Genomic DNA, 17,518 nt, shown 5'->3' with positions numbered 1-17,518 from the left:
CTGAACTTCTGTTCGATTACCATCAGGACCAGCGCTAATCAGTCAGGTTACTCACCAGCCTTCCAGCTCACTCACACTCCAACAAGGAACATAACATATGTGGCATGTACATCTCCCTGCTTTCTTGAAAGTAAGTCAAGTTACACCAGCAATCAGGAGAAGAGAGCTTGTATCAGTGCTGAAACATCTTTTCAGCAGTTCATGAATAGCCACACAGATTAAACACTAAAACACCAGAGATCCTAAGCTATTTCTCCCAGGATCAGTTCATCAATATTGATGACCAAGCTCAATGTGCCCCAAACATTTTCATTTGACTATGACTATCTCACTACCTGCCTGCTCAGACCAAATAGCACCCAAGCTAGCCACAATGAATTGGAATTGATATCAGTGCATGGGTTTTATCAACAATAGTTTGTACCTCACAACACCCGCATTCTCAGTTTGATTTCATTGTAAAAGCAATCAAATTTTACTTCATGATTCAAGGTATTTTAAAAGAGCAACTTCTCCTTTTCTGCAAGATCCCCTATACATTGCCCAGTCCATCTGAGCATAGTCAGTATGGTATCACCAAACCTGCCTATTCACAAAGTGGCCTTGAACGAAGTGAGAAACTCAGTTTCACCATTGGATGGTGCTGAAGGTTCCTCAGATGTATGGTTTCCATCAAAAAGAGCAATTTATTTTCATGTCAATGTACGTATGTTCCCAATCTAGACCTAGCCAAAGGATTTTAGTCACAAGTTTGCTTATAAGTTGCCATTGGTAGGAGATGCAAGTATCTTTCCCAAATAGAAAGAGATTCCACAATTTGTTCAGTCATCCTGGTTTTACAATGACACTGTTAAGATGCAGGAGCAAATGAGTTCAGTCTTTCAGGAAGGTATAGGGTATTCTCAGTTATGGTAAAGAATCACAAAAACAGGTTGTTCGGCCCACCACACCCATGCTGACCCATGAGCACTTAAGTCACAGCATGTAAACAGGCCCTTCATCCAGACACGTTTGTCAGTGAGCTGGTCCCATCTGCCTGTATTTGGCCCAGAACCCTCTAAACCTCTCCTATCTATGCAGTTATCTAGATGATGTTTAATGTGCCCACCACAGCCACTATTTCTGGCAGCTCATTCCAAATATACACTCTAAGTGCAAAAGCTACCCCGATGTCACCCTTAAATTATTTTATAGTGCGAAATAGGCCCTACTGACCCTTCGAGCCGCACCGCCCAGCAATCCCCCAACTTAATCCAGCCTAATTACGGGACAAATCAGCCTACCGACTGGTATGCCTTTGGACTGTGAGAGGAAACCCACACCGCCACAGGGAGAACATACAAACTCCTTACAGAGAGCATGGGGAATTGCCTGCACTGTAAAGTATTCTGTCTCTCTGGCCTCTCCCCTTAAACCTATGCCCTTTTTGTTTTTGCACCCCCTCTTTGGAAAACTCTTGGTCTGCAGTGTAACAGCATGAAACAGACAATGGGTATTAAAAAGAGTACAAGTACCTGTAATTGGATTATACACACGGTGCAAGGATATATGCACATGCAATGTTCTAAACCAATACGCTCCAGTTGTAAGTAATATATAGCAGCACTAAAAAGAAAGCGTGGAATACACAAAAGCCAAACAGATCCCAAGTGAGAAAGGTTGGTGCTGGCTGTTGAACTTTCTCCCTGTTTGTCAGCAGTGCGGCAACAGTCCTTTGAATGGTGTGGACGTCCGACTGCAGGATGTCGTACGGAGAGCAGAGGTCAGCCTATCCAAGGGGCAGCAGGCAGAATAGAAGAACAGTGCATGAAATTACAAATACAAAACTTAACAAGAACCATATCAACAAGAACGAACAGGCTATATTAGTTGCATGCATGGGGAAAGCATGCCGGCTTGCATTGTACTATTGGATGCAATTGCTAAGTGGATTTCTGGAGATAAAACAAAAATGGATATGCTATTTTCAACATGTTAATGCGAGCTGTGGATTGAAGCATACTCTAAAGTTGCTGTACCACAATAAAGCCATTAGACACATGGCAACTGGGAGAGAAGCAGGAAAGAAGCAAGCAACAAGCTCATTTGTCTGTAGACGGCTCATCTATCAGACATCCCAGCTCTCTAACAGTTCTGATACCAATGAGCCATTCCTCTCGATTCTCACACTGAAGGGAAATAGTTTATCGACCCAAAGTTACATTTAGGAATTTTGTTCAAAAAATAATGAGGAATGTGGTTCACATTTACTTTTGTGGTGAAAACTACGTTCTTTCTACATTTCAAAGTTGCTGGTGAACGTAGCAGGCCATGCAGCATCTCTAGGAAGAGGTGCAGTCGACGTTTCAGGCCGAGACCCTTCGTCAGGACCAACTGAAGGAAGAGTGAGTAAGGAATTTGAAAGTTGGAGGGGGAGGGGGAGATCCAAAATGATAGGAGAAGACAGGAGGGGGAGGGATAGAGTCAAGAGCTGGACGGGTGATAGGCAAAAGGGGATACGAGAGGATCATGGGACAGGAGGTCCGGGAAGAAAGACAAGGTGGGGGGGGGACCCAGAGGATGGGCAAGAGGTATATTCAGAGGGACAGAGGGAGAAAAAGGAGAGTGAGAGAAAGAATGTGTGCATAAAAATAAGTAACAGATGGGGTACGAGGGGAAGGTGGGGCCTTAGCGGAAGTTAGAGAAGTCGATGTTCATGCCATCAGGTTGGAGGCTACCCAGACGGAATATAAGGTGTTGTTCCTCCAACCTGAGTGTGGCTTCATCTTTACAGTAGAGGAGGGCGTGGATAGACATGTCAGAATGGGAATGGGATGTGGAACTAAAATGTGTGGCCACTGGGAGATCCTGCTTTCTCTGGTGGACAGAGCGTAGGAGTTTAGCAAAGCGGTCTCCCAGTCTGCGTTGGGTCTCGCCAATAAAGGCCACATCGGGAGCACCGGACGCAGTATATCACCTCAGTCAACTCACAGGTGAAGTGTTGCCTCACCTGGAAGGACTGTTTGGGGCCCTGAATGGTGGTAAGGGAGGAAGTGTAAGGGCATGTGTAGCACTTGTTCCGCTTACACGGATAAGTGCCAGGAGGGAGATCAGTGGGGAGGGATGGGGGGGACGAATGGACAAGGGAGTTGTGTTGGGAGCGATCCCTGCGGAATGCAGAGAGAGGGGGGGAGGGAAAGATGTGCTTAGTGGTGGGATCCCGTTGGAGATGGCGGAAGTTACGGAGAATAATATGTTGGACTCGGAGGCTGGTGGGGTGGTAGGTGAGGACCAGGGGAACCCTATTCCTAGTGGGGTGGTGGGAGGATGGAGTGAGAGCAGATGTACGTGAAATGGGGGAGATGCGTTTAAGAGCAGAGTTGATAGTGGAGGAAGGGAAGCCCCTTTCTTTAAAAAAGGAAGACATCTCCCTTGTCCTAGAATGAAAAGCCTCATCCTGAGAGCCGATGCGGCGGAGACGGAGGAATTGCGAGAAGGGGATGGCATTTTTGCAAGAGATAGGGTGAGAAGCGGAATAGCCCAGATAGCTGTGAGAGTCAGTAGGCTTATAGTAGACATCAGTGGATAAGCTGTCTCCAGAGACAGAGACAGAAAGATCTAGAAAGGGGAGGGAGGTGTCGGAAATGGACCAGGTAAACTGGAGGGCAGGGTGAAAGTTGGAGGCAAAGTTAATAAAGTCAACGAGTTCTGCATGCGTGCAGGTAGCAGCGCCAATGCAGTCGTCAATGTAGCGAAGGAAAAGTGGGGGACAGATACCAGAATAGGCACGGAACATAGATTGTTCCACAAAGCCAACAAAAAGGCAGGCATAGCTAGGACCCATACGGGTGCCCATAGCTGCACCTTTAGTTTGGAGGAAGTGCGAGGAGCCAAAGGAGAAATTATTAAGAGTAAGGACTAATTCCGCTAGACGGAGCAGAGTGGTGGTAGAGGGGAACTGATTAGGTCTGGAATCCAAACAGAAGCGTAGAGCTTTGAGACCATCCTGATGGGGGATGGAAGTATATAAGGACTGGACATCCATGGTGAAAATAAAGCGGTGGGGGCCAGGGAACTTAAGATCATCGAAAAGTTTAATAGCGTGAGGAGTATCACGAACATAGGTCAGAAGGGATTGAAAAAGGGGTGATAAAACTGTGTCGAGGTTGGGAGACCGCTTTGCTGAACATCTACGCTTTGTCCGCCAGAGAAAGCAGTATCTCCCAGTGGCCACACATTTTAATTCCACATCCCATTCCCATTCTGACATGTCTATCCACGGCCTCCTCTACTGTAAAGATGAAGCTACACTCAGGTTGGAGGAACAACACCTTATATTCCGTCTGGGTAGCCTCCAACCTGATAGCATGAACATCGACTTCTCTAACTTCCGCTAAGGCCCCACCTCCCCCTCGTACCCCATCTGTTACTTATTTTTATGCACACATTCTTTCTCTCACTCTCCTTTTTCTCCCTCTGTCCCTCTGAATATACTTCTTGCCCATCCTCTGGGTCCCCCCCCCACTGTCTTTCTTCCCGGACCTCCTGTCCCATGATCCTCTCGTATCCCCTTTTGCCTATCACCTGTCCAGCTCTTGGCTCTATCTCTCCCCCTCCTGTCTTATCCTATCATTTTGGATCTCCCCCCCCCCCTCCAACTTTCAAATCCCTTACTCACTCTTCCTTCAGTTAGTCCTGACGAAGGGTCTCGGCCTGAAACGTCGACTGTACCTCTTCCTAGAGATGCTGCGTTCACCAGCAACTTTGATGTGTGTTGCTTGAATTTCCAGCATCTGCAGAATTCCTGTTGTTTTCTTTCTACATTTGGTTTTTGCATTGGAAGTATTAATTTATCTTCCAACAAAAATACACTCTCTCTCTACAGTGTACTCCCAGTGACTTGTGCAGCACATTCTGGACCAGGAATGGTAACCAAACAATTACCAGTGGGCTCCATGTCAAACTGACTATTTCTGGGCAGGTCCAGATTGCATAACAGAGATTATACAACAAAAAAAATAACAAGAGAAATGTCATTTGCATTTAATTTTCTGGTGAAAACTACGTTCTTTCTGCATTGGAAGTAAAATACAGATGCATTTGTGAGGTTATTCATCCCTGATGAACATGGCGGAGTTTGTCATCAAAACGTTGGTTAAAATGGAAGAAGAGTTTATGTGCCACGTATGCTGCGAAAATACTAAACCCTTCTTTACAGCAAGTATTATACTAGTTAGTGTGTGCTGCAACCCCACCCACCAACCTCACTTCCACTGACAGTGACTTCATGGCAATCTAATCAACACTGTGTTGACAGCAACATATTAAAGGTGAGGCATAGTGTAGGCATCGCAGACAGCTGCTGTCTGTTGCTGGGGTTGAGGTGTACTGTGAAGAATGGACCAAACAATTACTAATGAAGAACAATTTAGTGAAAACTCCAAGCCTGGTTGAGACTGACTCAGGGTCAACTGGTTCCTAACAGCTCAATGGAAGCAGGTATCACAGGATGCTGCATATTCTATATATAAAACACTATGGTACATTCGGCATCCCACTTTGCAGCAGTATTTCGAGACATGGTACAGCTCATATGTCCCATTTTGCAGAGTGCGGGTGCTGAAACGGCACTGCAAGGGCCTGGGCAGGTGATACTTCCCATAGTTCCAAGTATGACCGTTACGCACATTGCATTGGACACCGTTCTTGACACAACACAAGAGGAGGAAACCCAGGAGGTCTGGAGGGAAGAAAAGGCTTAGTTCACTCAAGACAAGAAGCTGTTAAATGGATTTAAGAAAGATGTGGAGCCAGACACATTGAAAATTATAGCACATCTGGATGCCAGTGTCTTAAATCATTAGATAAAGCCACAACCAAGCTATGCTAATGCAAGTGCCCCATGTAAGCAACTATGAATGGTGGGACCACTATAGAAACTACTCATCTGATGCAGTCGCAGTCAAACACTCTTTTGAAGCACATCTTTCTTCATGCACATTAAATTCCATTCAATTCAGGCTGTGCAAACATGGGCCTTGCTCTTTAAAATGATGCCAACAAAATTACACATAGTTGGTAGAATTTTAAAGCTATAAATTAACCTTGTGATCAGGTGATTGTGTACTACATGAATAAAGGCTGGCAGATTTGTGAGCACAGTCTGTGGCAAAGAATAGATTATAAACAAATACAAGAAGTTTATAGAATTTTCCATTATAATCAAAACTCTAAACCCAACAAAATTCAGTGCAGTAGGCAATATGACTGTAACGGAGTAATTAGCACTACAAGTTCCTTTGCCAGGACTGCAGTTCTCCCTGTGTTATCTTTTCCTCAATAATTCTCCATCTTCCTCCAGACTTTCAGTCTTTCCAATATAATCCCACTGACTTATTTTCTCACAGACACCGCTTGCCAACGTCGACTCTTTTTGTCACTAATATGCAATCAGGTATATTTAGAAAACTGCTCCTGCAGAACATACACATACAAATGCCATCCCCTTCTCTCAATTCGTCTGTCTTCGCCGCATCTGCTCTCAGGATGAGATTTTTCAATTCCAGAACTAATGAGATGTCTTCCTTCTTCAAAGAAAGGGCTTTCCTTCCTCCACCATCATTGCTGCCCTCATCCGCATCTTATCCATTTCATACATTTCTGCCCTCACCCCATCCTCACCTACCACCCCACCAGGAACAGGGTTCCTCACCCTCACCTACCACCCCACCAGGGAAAGGGTTCATCATCCTCACCTACCACCGACCAGGGATAGAGTACCTCACCCTCAGGGTTCCTCGTCCTCACCTACTACCGCACCAGGGAAAGGGTGCTTCGTCCTCACCTATCACCGCACCAGGGAAAGGGTGCTTCGTCCTCACCTATCACCGCACCAGGGAAAGGGTGCTTCGTCCTCACCTATCACCGCAGCAGGGAAAGGGTGCTTCGTCCTCACTTATCACCGCACCAGGGAAAGGGTGCTTCGTCCTCACCTACCACCGCACCAGGGAAAGGGTGCTTCGTCCTCACCTACCACCGCACCAGGGAAAGGGTGCTTCGTCCTCACCTATCACCGCACCAGGGAAAGGGTGCTTCGTCTTCACCTATCACCGCACCAGGGAAAGGGTGCTTCGTCCTCACCTACCACCGTACCAGGGAAAGGGTTCCTCACCTCACCAGGCAGGTTTTTCCTTCCACCCCCTCCCCCCCCACTTTCTGCTTTCCACAGGGATCAGTCGCTATGTGACTCTCTTGTCCATTCGTCCCTCCCCACTGATCTCCCTCCTGGCACTTACCCTTGCAAGTGGAACAAGTGCCACACCTGCCCCTACACCTTCTCCCTCACTACCATTCATGGCCTGAAGCAGTCCTTCTAGGTAAGGCGACACTTCACCTGGGTCTGTTGGGAGTCATCTACTGTTTCCAGTGCGGCCTCCTGTATATCGGTGAGACCCGACATAGACTAGAAGACAGCTTTGCTGAGCACGTACCAGAAAAAGCAGGATTTCCTGGTAGCCACCCACTTCAATTCTACTTCCCATTCAGACATTTCAGTCCATGGCATCCTCCACTGCTGTGATGAGGCCTCATTCAGGTTGGAGGAACAACACCTTGTTATTCTGTCTGGGTAACCTGCAACCTGATAGCATGAACTTTGATTTCTCAAACTTCCGGTAATTACCTCCCCCCCACCCCCCACCATTCCCATGCCTATTACCCTCTCTCATCTTATCTCCTTAACCTGCCCATCACCTCCCTCTGGTGGTGCTCCTCCTTTTCTTTCTTCCAATCGGATTCTCCCTCGTCAAGCTTTTATCTCTTCCACCAATCAAATTTTCAGCTGTTTACTTCACCCCTCCCCTCCCCCCTCCTGGTTTCATCTATTGGCCACCACCTTGTACTTTCCCTCCACTCCCCTATCTTTTTGCTTTAGCTTCTCATCTTATTTTCCAGTCCTGATGAAGGGTCACAGCCCAAAACATTTACTCTTTTCCATGGATGCTGCCTGGCTTGCTGAGTTCCTCCAGCATTTTCTGTATGTTGCCAGAACATTTGAGGTAGAATTGTTAAATTTTTGAACACATATTTTCGCATCAACTACACTTAAGATGTACAAACAGGATAACGACCTCAGACACTGTAAAGTTTGTTAAGCCTTGTCCTCTCCTGGTAAGCACTCACATTACCATGCCTGCTCTGCTGAAGATGGAAATATAACCAGATTTAAAGTAATTTTACCAAAGAATGAAAAACACATGGAAAGTACTGTGCTTAATTCTGGTCGTCTCACTACAGGAAGGATGTGGAAACTATAGAAAGGGTGCAGAGGAGATTTACAAGGATGTTGCCTGGACTGGGGAGCATGCCCTATGAGAATAGTTTGAGTCAACTTAGCTTTCCCTCCTTGGAGCAACGGAGGATGAGAGGTGATCTGATAGAGATGTCTAAGATGATGAGTGGCATTGATAGTCAGAGGCTTTTTCCCAGGGCTGAAATGGCTCGCACAAGAGGGCAGAGTTTTAAGGTGCTTGGCTGTCAGGGGTAAGTTCTTTTTACGCAGAGTGTGGTGAGTGCATGGAATGGGCTGCCGGCGATGATGGTGGACGTGGATACAATAGGGTCTTTTAACAGACTCTTGGATAGGTACATGGAGCTCAGAAAAATAGAGGGCTATGGTTAACCCTAGGTAATTTCTAAAGTAAGTATATGTTCAGCACAGCTCTCTGTTACTATGGAATCGAGGATTTGGGAAGAGAAAATAAAAAGTATTGGAGTGGGATAGGAACAGACATAGCATTGGAGAGGGATAGGAAAAGACAATTTAGGGAAACGGAATTGTTTAATTCTCACCTGACCAATCTCATTCTCCTGTTAGGGAATGAGATAGGTCAGGTGATGGAGGTATGTATTGGGGAGCACTTCAGGTCCAGTGATCACAATGCCATTAGTTACAATATAATTATGGAGAAGGATAGGTCTGGACTCAGGGTTGAGATTTTTGATTGGAGAAAGGCTAACCTTAAGGAGATGCGAAAGGATTTAGAAGGAGGGGATTGGGACAAATTGTTTTATGGGAAGGATGTAATAGAGGAATGGAGGTCATTTAAAGGTGAAATTTTGAGGGTACAGAATCTTTATGTTCCTGTTAGGTTGAAAGGAAAGTTAAAAGTCTGAGAGAGCCATGGTTTCAAGGGATATTGGAAACTTGGCTCAGAAAAAGAGAGATATCTACAATCGATATAGGCAGCATGGAGTAAATGAAGTGCTTGAGGAATATAAAGAATGTAAAAAGAATCTTAAGAAAAAAATTAGAAAAGCTAAAAGAAGATACGAGGTTGCTTTGGCAAGTAAGGTGAAAATAAATCCAAAGGGTTTCTACAGTTATATTAATCCATGTCAGAAAGGTGCATCGGCTATGATTTATAATATTATTATGAAACTTAGGAAAGCTCCATTTGATAAGATTAGGGTAGATTGGGAACAGGAATTGGGGTCTATCATTTCCGTGGATGACTGGGGGCAGATTTTACAATTAGTCAATACTTCCTCTATCTGTGCTAAACATTCCCTAATTCAATTTAGAGTTGTTCATAGAGCACATATGTCCAAAAATAAATTAGCTCACTTTTATTCTCATATTAATCCTTTTTATGATAGATGTCCGGGGCAGATAGCCTCTTTAACTCATATGTTTTGGTCTTGTCCTACTCTGGAAACTTTTTGGAGAGACATTTTTAATATTATCTCAAAGGTATTGAATATAGATATCTCTCCTCATCCTATTACTGCTATCTTTGGACTAGCTAAAATTTCCAGTAATCTTTCTCCTTCAGCCCGTAGAATGATTGCATTTCTTACTTTAATGGCGAAAAGGTGTATCTTACAACATTGGAAAGAGCTTAACACTCCAACCACCTTTTTTTGGTTTTCTCAGACGATATTATGCTTGAATTTGGAGAAAATTAGAAGCAATCTCTATGATTCCTCACTTAAATTTGAACAGACCTGGAGATCTTTTATTCAATATTTTCATTTAATGTAATTTTTTTTCTTCTCTTTTTTGCTCCATATTTATATACCCTTCTTGTTTTTTTTTACTGTTTTTAATGGAGGTCGGGTTTGAGGACATGATTTTAAGTTCTTTAACTCTACTTGGTTCCAAGTTAGCCCATTGCTTTGCTTTGCTTTTAGTTTAGTTGCACGGTGGGGTTTTTTTTGGGGGTTTTTTTTTCCTTTTCTCTATTGATATATATATAAATATATAAATTAGTATACTATTATGTTACCTTAGTATGTTATGTTTAAATTACATTGTTTGTATCACTTTTTTTTCTGTATTAATATCTCCTGTAATTTTATTATATTCTAACAGTGTATTAGTGCCTATATGGCTTACCTTTTTGTATACTTATTCAATAAAAAGATTTAAAAAGTAAGAAAGAAAACCTTACAAAAGGAAACCAAGAAGGTCATTAAGAGGGAAAAGATTAACTATGAAAAGAAGCTAGCAAATAATATCAAAGAGGATACTAAAAGCTTTTTTCAAGTATATAAAGAGTAAAAGACAGGTGAGAGTAGATATAGGACCGATAGAAAATGATGCCGGAGAAATTGCAATGGGAGATAAGGAGATGGCAGAGGAACTGAACGAGTATTTTGCATCAGTCCTCACTGAGGAAGACATCAGCAGTATACCGGACACTCAAGGGTGGCAGGGAAGAGAAGTGTGCGCAGTCACAATTACAACAGAGAAAGTACTCAAGAAGCTGAATAGTCTAAAGGTAGATAAATCTCCCAGACCAGATGGAATGCACCCTCGTGTTCTGAAGGAAGTAGCTGTGGAGATTGCGGAGGCATTAGCGATGACCTTTCAAAAGTCGATAGATTCTGGCATGGTTCCGGAGAACTGGAAGATTGCAAATGTCACTCCGCTATTTAAGAAGGGGGCAAAGAAGCAAAAAGGAAATTATAGACCTGTTAGCTTGACATCGGTGGTTGGTAAGTTGTTGGAGTCGATTGTCAAGAATGAGGTTACAGAGTACCTGGAGGCATATGACAAGATAGGCAGAACTCAGCATGGATTCCTTAAAGGAAAATCCTGCCTGACAAACCTATTACAATTTTTTGAGGAAATTACCAGTAGGCTAGACAAGGGAGATGCAGTGGATGTTGTATATTTGGATTTTCAGAAGGCCTTTGACAAGGTGCCACACATGAGGCTACCTAACAAGATAAGAGCCCATGGAATTACGGGAAAGTTATATACATGGATAGAGCGTTGGCTGATTGGCAGGAAACAGAGAGTGGGAATAAAGGGATCCTATTCTGGTTGGCTGCCGGTTACCAGTGGTGTTCCACAGGGGTCCGTGTTGGGGCCACTTCTTTTTACATTGTACATCAACGATTTGGATTATGGAGTAGATGGCTTTGTGGCTAAGTTTGCTGACGATACGAAGATAGGTGGAGGGGCCGGTAGTGCTGAGGAAACAGAGAGTCTGCAGAGAGACTTGGATAGATTGGAAGAATGGGCAGAGAGGTGGCAAATGAAATACAATGTTGGAAAGTGTATGGTTATGCACTTTGGCAGAAAAAGTAAATGGGCAGACTATTATCTAAATGGGGAAAGAATTCAAAGTTCGGAGATGCAACGGGACTTGGGAGTCCTCGTACAGGATACCCTTAAAGTTAACCTCCAGGTTGAGTCAGTAGTGAAGAAGGCGAATGCAATGTTGGCATTCATTTCTAGAGGAATAGAGTATAGGAGCAGGGATGTGATGTTGAGGCTCTATAAGGCACTGGTGAAACCTCACTTGGAGTACTGTGGGCAGTTTTGGTCTCCTTATTTAAGAAAGGATGTGCTGACATTGGAGAGGGTACAGAGAAGATTCACTAGAATGATTCCGGGAATGAGAGGGTTAACATATGAGGAACGTTTGTCCGCTGTTGGACTGTATTCCTTGGAGTTTAGAAGAATGAGGGGAGACCTCATTCGATGGGACGAATGGCTGACTTCTGCTTCTTTGTCTTATGGTCTTTAAAGGAATATAAAAGTGGATAAGTCTCCGGAACCTGACAGGATATTCCCTAGGACCTTGAGGGAAGTTAATGTAGAAATAGCAGGGCTCTGACAGAAATATTTCAAATGTCATTAGAAACGGGGATGGTGCCGAAGGATTGGCATATTGCTCATGTTGTTCCATTGTTTAAAAAGGGTTCTAAGAGTAAACCTAGCAATTATCGGCCTGTAAGTTTGACGTCAGTGGTGGGTAAATTAATGGAAAGTATTCTTAGAGATGGTATATATAATTATCTGGATAGACAGGGTCTGATTAGGAACAGTCAACATGGATTTGTGCGTGGAAGGTCATGTTTGACAAATCTTCTGAATTTTTTGAACAGGTTACTCTGAAAGTTGACAAGGGTAAAGCGGTCGATATTGTCTATATGGACTTCAGTAAGGCATCTGATAAGGTTCCACATGGAAGGTTAGTTAGGAAGGTTCAATCGTTAGGTATTAATATTGAAGTAGCAAAGTGGATTCAACAGTGGCTGGATGGGAGACACCAGAGAGTAGTGGTGGATAACTGTTTGTCAGGTTGGAAGCCGGTGACTAGTGGTGTACCTCAGGGATCTGTACTGGGTCCAATGTTGTTTGTCATATATATTAACGATCTGGATGATGGGGTGGTAAATTGGATTAGTAAGTATGCAGATGATACTAAGATAGGTGGCATTGTGGATATTGAAGTAGGCTTTCAAAGCTTACAGAGAGATTTAGGCCAGTTAGAAGACTGGGCTAAAAGATGGCAAATGGAGTTTAATGCTGATAAGTGTGAGGTGCTACATTTTGGTAGGACTAATCAAAATAGGACATACATGGTAAATGGTAGGGCATTGAAGAATGCAGTAGAACAGAGGGATCTAGGAATAATGGAGCATAGTTCCCTGAAGGTGGAATCTCATGTGGACAGGGTGGTGAAGAAAGCTGTTGGTATGCTGGGCTTTATAAATCAGAGCATTGAGTATAGAGTTGGGATGTAATGTTAAAATTGTACAAGGCATTGGTAAGGCCAAATTTGGAGTATTGTGTACAGTTCTGGTCACTGAATTATAGGAAAGATGTCAACAAAATTGAGAGATTACAGAGAAGATTTACTAGAATGTTACCTGGGTTTCAGTACCTAAGTTACAGAGAAAGGTTGAACAAATTGGGTCTTTATTCTTTGGAGCATAGAAGGTTGAGGGGGGACTTGATAGAGGTATTTAAAATTATGAGGGGAATAGATAGAGCTTTTTTCCATTGAGTGTAGGGGAGATTCAAACAAGAGGACATAAGTTGAGAGTTAGGATCAAAAGTTTAGGGGTAACATGAGGGGGAACTTCTTTACTCAGAGAGTGTGGCTGTGTGGAATGAGCTTCCAGTAGAAGTGGTGGAGGCAGGCTTGTTATTGTCATTTAAGGTAAAATTGGATGGCTATACGGACAGGAAGGGAAGGGAATGGAGGGTTTTGGGCTGAGTGCAGGTCGGTCGGACTAGGTGAGAGTAAGCATTCGGCACGGACTGGAAAGGCCGAAATGGCCTGTTTCCGTGCTGTAATTGATTATATGGTTATATAATTGGAGTATAGGGAAATATGAGGCTATCAGGCATGAACTTAGAAGCATTAATTGGAAACAGATGTTCTTAGGGAAACGTACAGAAGAAATGTGGCAAATGTTCAGGGGATGTTCAGGCAAATGTTCGTGGGGTTCTGCATAGGTACGTTCCAACGAGACAGGGAAAGGATGGTATAGGATATAGGAACCTATCAATACCCTATATCTATGATATAGGGTATAGGAACCTATCCTGCCTTCTGGCAAAAGGCACCAAAGTATTCAGGCTCTCACGACCAGACTATGCAAAAGTTTCTTCCCTCAAGCAAACAGACTCCTCAATACCCAGAGCCTGGACTGACACCAACCTACTGCCTTCTACTGTGCCTATTGTTTTGTTTATTATTTATTGTTATGCCTGCACTGTTTTGTGTACTTTATGCAGTCCTGGGTAGGTCTGTAGTCTAGTGTAGTTTTGTGTTGTTTTATGTAGTTCAGTGTAGTTTTTGTATTGTTTCATGAAGCACCATGGTCCTGAGAAACATTCTCATTTTTACTGTGTATTGTACGAGCAGTTATGGTCGAACTAGAGGATAAGGCGTGAGAGAATAGGACTAATCAAGTGTGACAGTGGAAAAGTGTGTATGGAACCGGAGGAGATAGCAGAGGTACTTAATGAACACTTTGCTTCAGTATTCACCACGGAAAAGGATCTTGGCGATTGCTGGGATGACTTGCAGCAGACTGAAAATCTTGAGCATGTAGATATTAAGGAAGAGGATGTGCTGGAGCTTTTGGAAAACATCAAATTGGTTAAGTCACCGGGACTGGATGGGATTCACCCCAGGCTACTGTGGGTGGCAAGGAAGGAGATCGCTGAGCCTCTGGCGATGATCTTTGTATCATCAATGAGGACAGGAGAGGTTCCAGAGGATTGGAGGGTTGTGGATGTTGTTTCCTTATGCAAGAAAAGGTGTAGAGATAGCCCAGGAAATTATAGACCAGTGAGTCTTACTTCAGTGGTTGGTAAGTTGATGGAGAAGATCTGGCGTGGCAGGATTTATGAACATTTGGAGAGGCATAACATGATTAGAAATAGTCAGCATGGCTTTGTCAAAGGCAGGTTGTGCCTTACGAGCCTGATAGAATTTTTTGAGGATGTGACTAAACACATTGATGAAGGAGGCATGGGCTCCACCACCACTGCTGATAGTGTATGCTAGGCACCCACAACTCTATGCGTTTCCACATCTCCTTTAAACTTAGCTTCTCCAACCTTGCTTATTAAAGAAAAAATACTGGCTGTGTACTCTATTTATGCCTCTTAAAATTTTACAAACTTCTATCTGTAGATGTCACCTCAGTCTCCCCAGTTCCAGAGAAAACAACTCCAGTTTGTTCAACCTCTCCGTACAGCTCATACTGGCAGTGTGCGGGTAAAGCTCTTATACACCTTCTCCAAAGCCTTCACATCTTTCCTATAATGGGCTGTTAAATATATTTTTCAGTACATTTAGTTACTTTTTAATGATTAAATACTTCAAATTTCTTCACATAATTTACCTTAATTTTCATTATTTGTAAGTGTTTCTGTATGTTGGGATCATTGGAAAAACTATTACAATTTAGTCACATCTTGTTAAAACTTGGGAGAGTTTTACCAGCTGTCACTGCTTGCTGGGCAGTTTGGAGACAGAGCTTCTTCAGTGTGCTTCTGGAGGCTTTTTGAGTCTGGCATGCTTTAATCACTGTATCCAGACCGGATGGATACAGGTAAAGAGCAATTGCAGCAGGTGAAACCAAATCAGAATGTCTTTCAACTAATCCTCAAAATGCCCTTCTTTATAAAGTTGGAAAGCCTGAACTGCAGCAACCTGGTTGAGCCAGCTTTTCTCATGTCACATCAAAACAATCTTTTCCTCCATCAGCACAATTCTTTGAAGAAACGACAGACCCTTCCTCTTGGGGCAGTCATCCAATAATAATATCTATCTGCTCAGACAACAGGAAATGAAAACAATTCAGTTGGTAAAGCAACGGCTTGCTAACGTTAAATTCAATGCAAATCCGCAGGAATTTTACACTTGGGATCCTGGTGAAACAAGGCACAGTGTGCTATCAAACGTCCTACTGACTGCAGGGAGCAAAATACTTCCAGCCAACAGTATATGTGCACACGACCCACAGCCTACAAAGTAAAAGTCAAGTTATGTAGACAAAAAATCCCTGACACATTCCAGAGGATTGGCATGAAGAAGATATCACATATTAATAGATGGTGGACAGAAAAAGGTTGAAAGCAAGTTACAGAAGGCAGGGTAGGCCAGATGATGGAGGAATTGATAGGAGAATAAGAACTTTCTATTTAATGTTATTGTAGATTAGCAAAGATGGGGGAATTCATCTGAACGTGGGATTAGAATTTACTGCTAAAAAGAATTTGGGTAGCTGCATTCTGGGCACTTGTAGACAAAATGGTAGGATACAGAATTTGAGGTGTGATAATAGGGTAGGGAATTCAGTAGATGGGGTCCACAAGGAACAGTGGAAATAAGCCTTGGTAATGAATCTGTTGAAGATAACCACTGGCAAGAACCAGCTTAGCTGAGTAAGTGGTGGGAGATGTTTTGAGAAATAAAAACACACTCTGGTGATCTCTCCTCCACGTGCATCCAACCCCATAGTAATATAAACACACCACTCCGCTGATCTCCCCTCTACGTGCCTACACCCCCATAGTAATATAAACACACCACTCTGGTGATCTGATGCCAACATTGTATTTGCCTTCTCTACCACATACTTAACCTGTAAATTAAACTTCTGAGAGTCTTGCACGAGGACTCCTCGGTCCCTCTGCACCTCTGATGTTTGAATCTTCTCCCTATTTAGATAATAGCCCACACTATTGTTCCATTTACCAAAATGCATTATCAATACATTTCCCATCTGTCACTTTTTGCCTATTCTTCCAATTTGTTTAAGTCCTGTTGCAAACGCATTGTTTCCTCAGCACTACCTTCCTCTCTATCTATCTTTGTGTCATCCCTGAACTTTGCCACAAAGACACCAATCCCATCATCCAAATCATTGACAAACAAGGTAAAAAGTAGCGGTCCCAATACCAGCCCCTGAGGAACACCACTTGTCATTGGCAAGCAACCGGAAAAGGCCCCTTTTATTCCCACTCGCAGCCTCCTGCCTGTCAGCCATTCCTCTATCCATGCCAGTATCTTTCCTGTAATGCCATAGGATTTTATCTTGTTAAGCAGCCTCACGTGTGGCACCTTATCAAATGCCTTCTGAAAATCCAAGTAAATAACATCCACTGCCTCTCCCTAGTCCACCCTGCTTGTTACTTCCTCAAAGAATTCTAACAGATTTGTTAGGCAAGGTTTCCCTTTACAGAAACCATACTGACTTTGACTTATTTTATCATCAATCTCCAAATATCTTGAAACCTCATCCTTAATTATAGACTCCAGCACTTTCCCACCACTGAGGTTAGGCTAACTGGCCTATAATTTCCTTTCTTTTGCCTTCCTCCCTTCTTAAAGAATGGAGTGACATTTGCAATATTCCAGTCCCCCGGGACCATGCCAGAATCAAGTGATTCTGTTAAAATCTTCAGCAATCTCTCTCAGGACTCTGGGATGTAGTCCATCTGGTCCAGGTTACTTATCCACCTCAAGAGCTTTGAGTTTGTCTGGCACTTTTTCCTTTGTAAAAGATCATGACTAATGCCTCTGTTAAAATCTTCAGCAATCTCTCTCAGGACTCTGGGATGTAGTCCATCTGGTCCAGGTTACTTATCCACCTCAAGAGCTTTGAGTTTGTCTAGCACTTTTTCCTTTGCACTCATTCCTGCTCCCTGACACTCACAGACCTCCGGCAAACTGCTTAGTGTCTTAGTGAAGACAGATGCAAAGCACCCATTAAGTTC

General features: G+C 43.3%; 1 protein-coding gene across 11 annotated transcripts in view; it reads right to left on the bottom strand.

Annotated features, from left to right (window-relative positions):
* Positions 1-17,518, bottom strand: part of lrch1 (leucine-rich repeats and calponin homology (CH) domain containing 1) — a 397,317-nt gene that overhangs the window by 19,191 nt on the left and 360,608 nt on the right. For 5 of the 11 annotated variants that reach the window (XR_011886379.1, XR_011886383.1, XR_011886380.1 and 2 more), the window contains one exon: positions 1,515-1,768. The exons of 4 other annotated variants lie outside the window; for them this stretch is intronic. Coding sequence is in view for 2 of the 7 variants with exons in the window: in XM_072260921.1 (XP_072117022.1) it covers positions 1,693-1,768; positions 5,667-5,719 (129 nt within the window). In the remaining 5 variants the exon portion in view is untranslated. Of the gene's footprint in view, positions 1-1,514; positions 1,769-5,666; positions 5,720-5,742; positions 6,023-17,518 lie in introns of those variants that run through there. 2 more of the 11 variants (XM_072260921.1, XM_072260923.1) reach the window with 2 other exon arrangements.

This window comes from Mobula birostris, chromosome 6, assembly GCF_030028105.1.
Source record: "Mobula birostris isolate sMobBir1 chromosome 6, sMobBir1.hap1, whole genome shotgun sequence".
Taxonomy (NCBI): Eukaryota; Metazoa; Chordata; class Chondrichthyes; order Myliobatiformes; family Myliobatidae; genus Mobula; species Mobula birostris.
The sequence above is the reverse complement of the archived record's forward strand: the minus strand, read 5'-3'. Positions and strand labels throughout refer to the sequence as shown.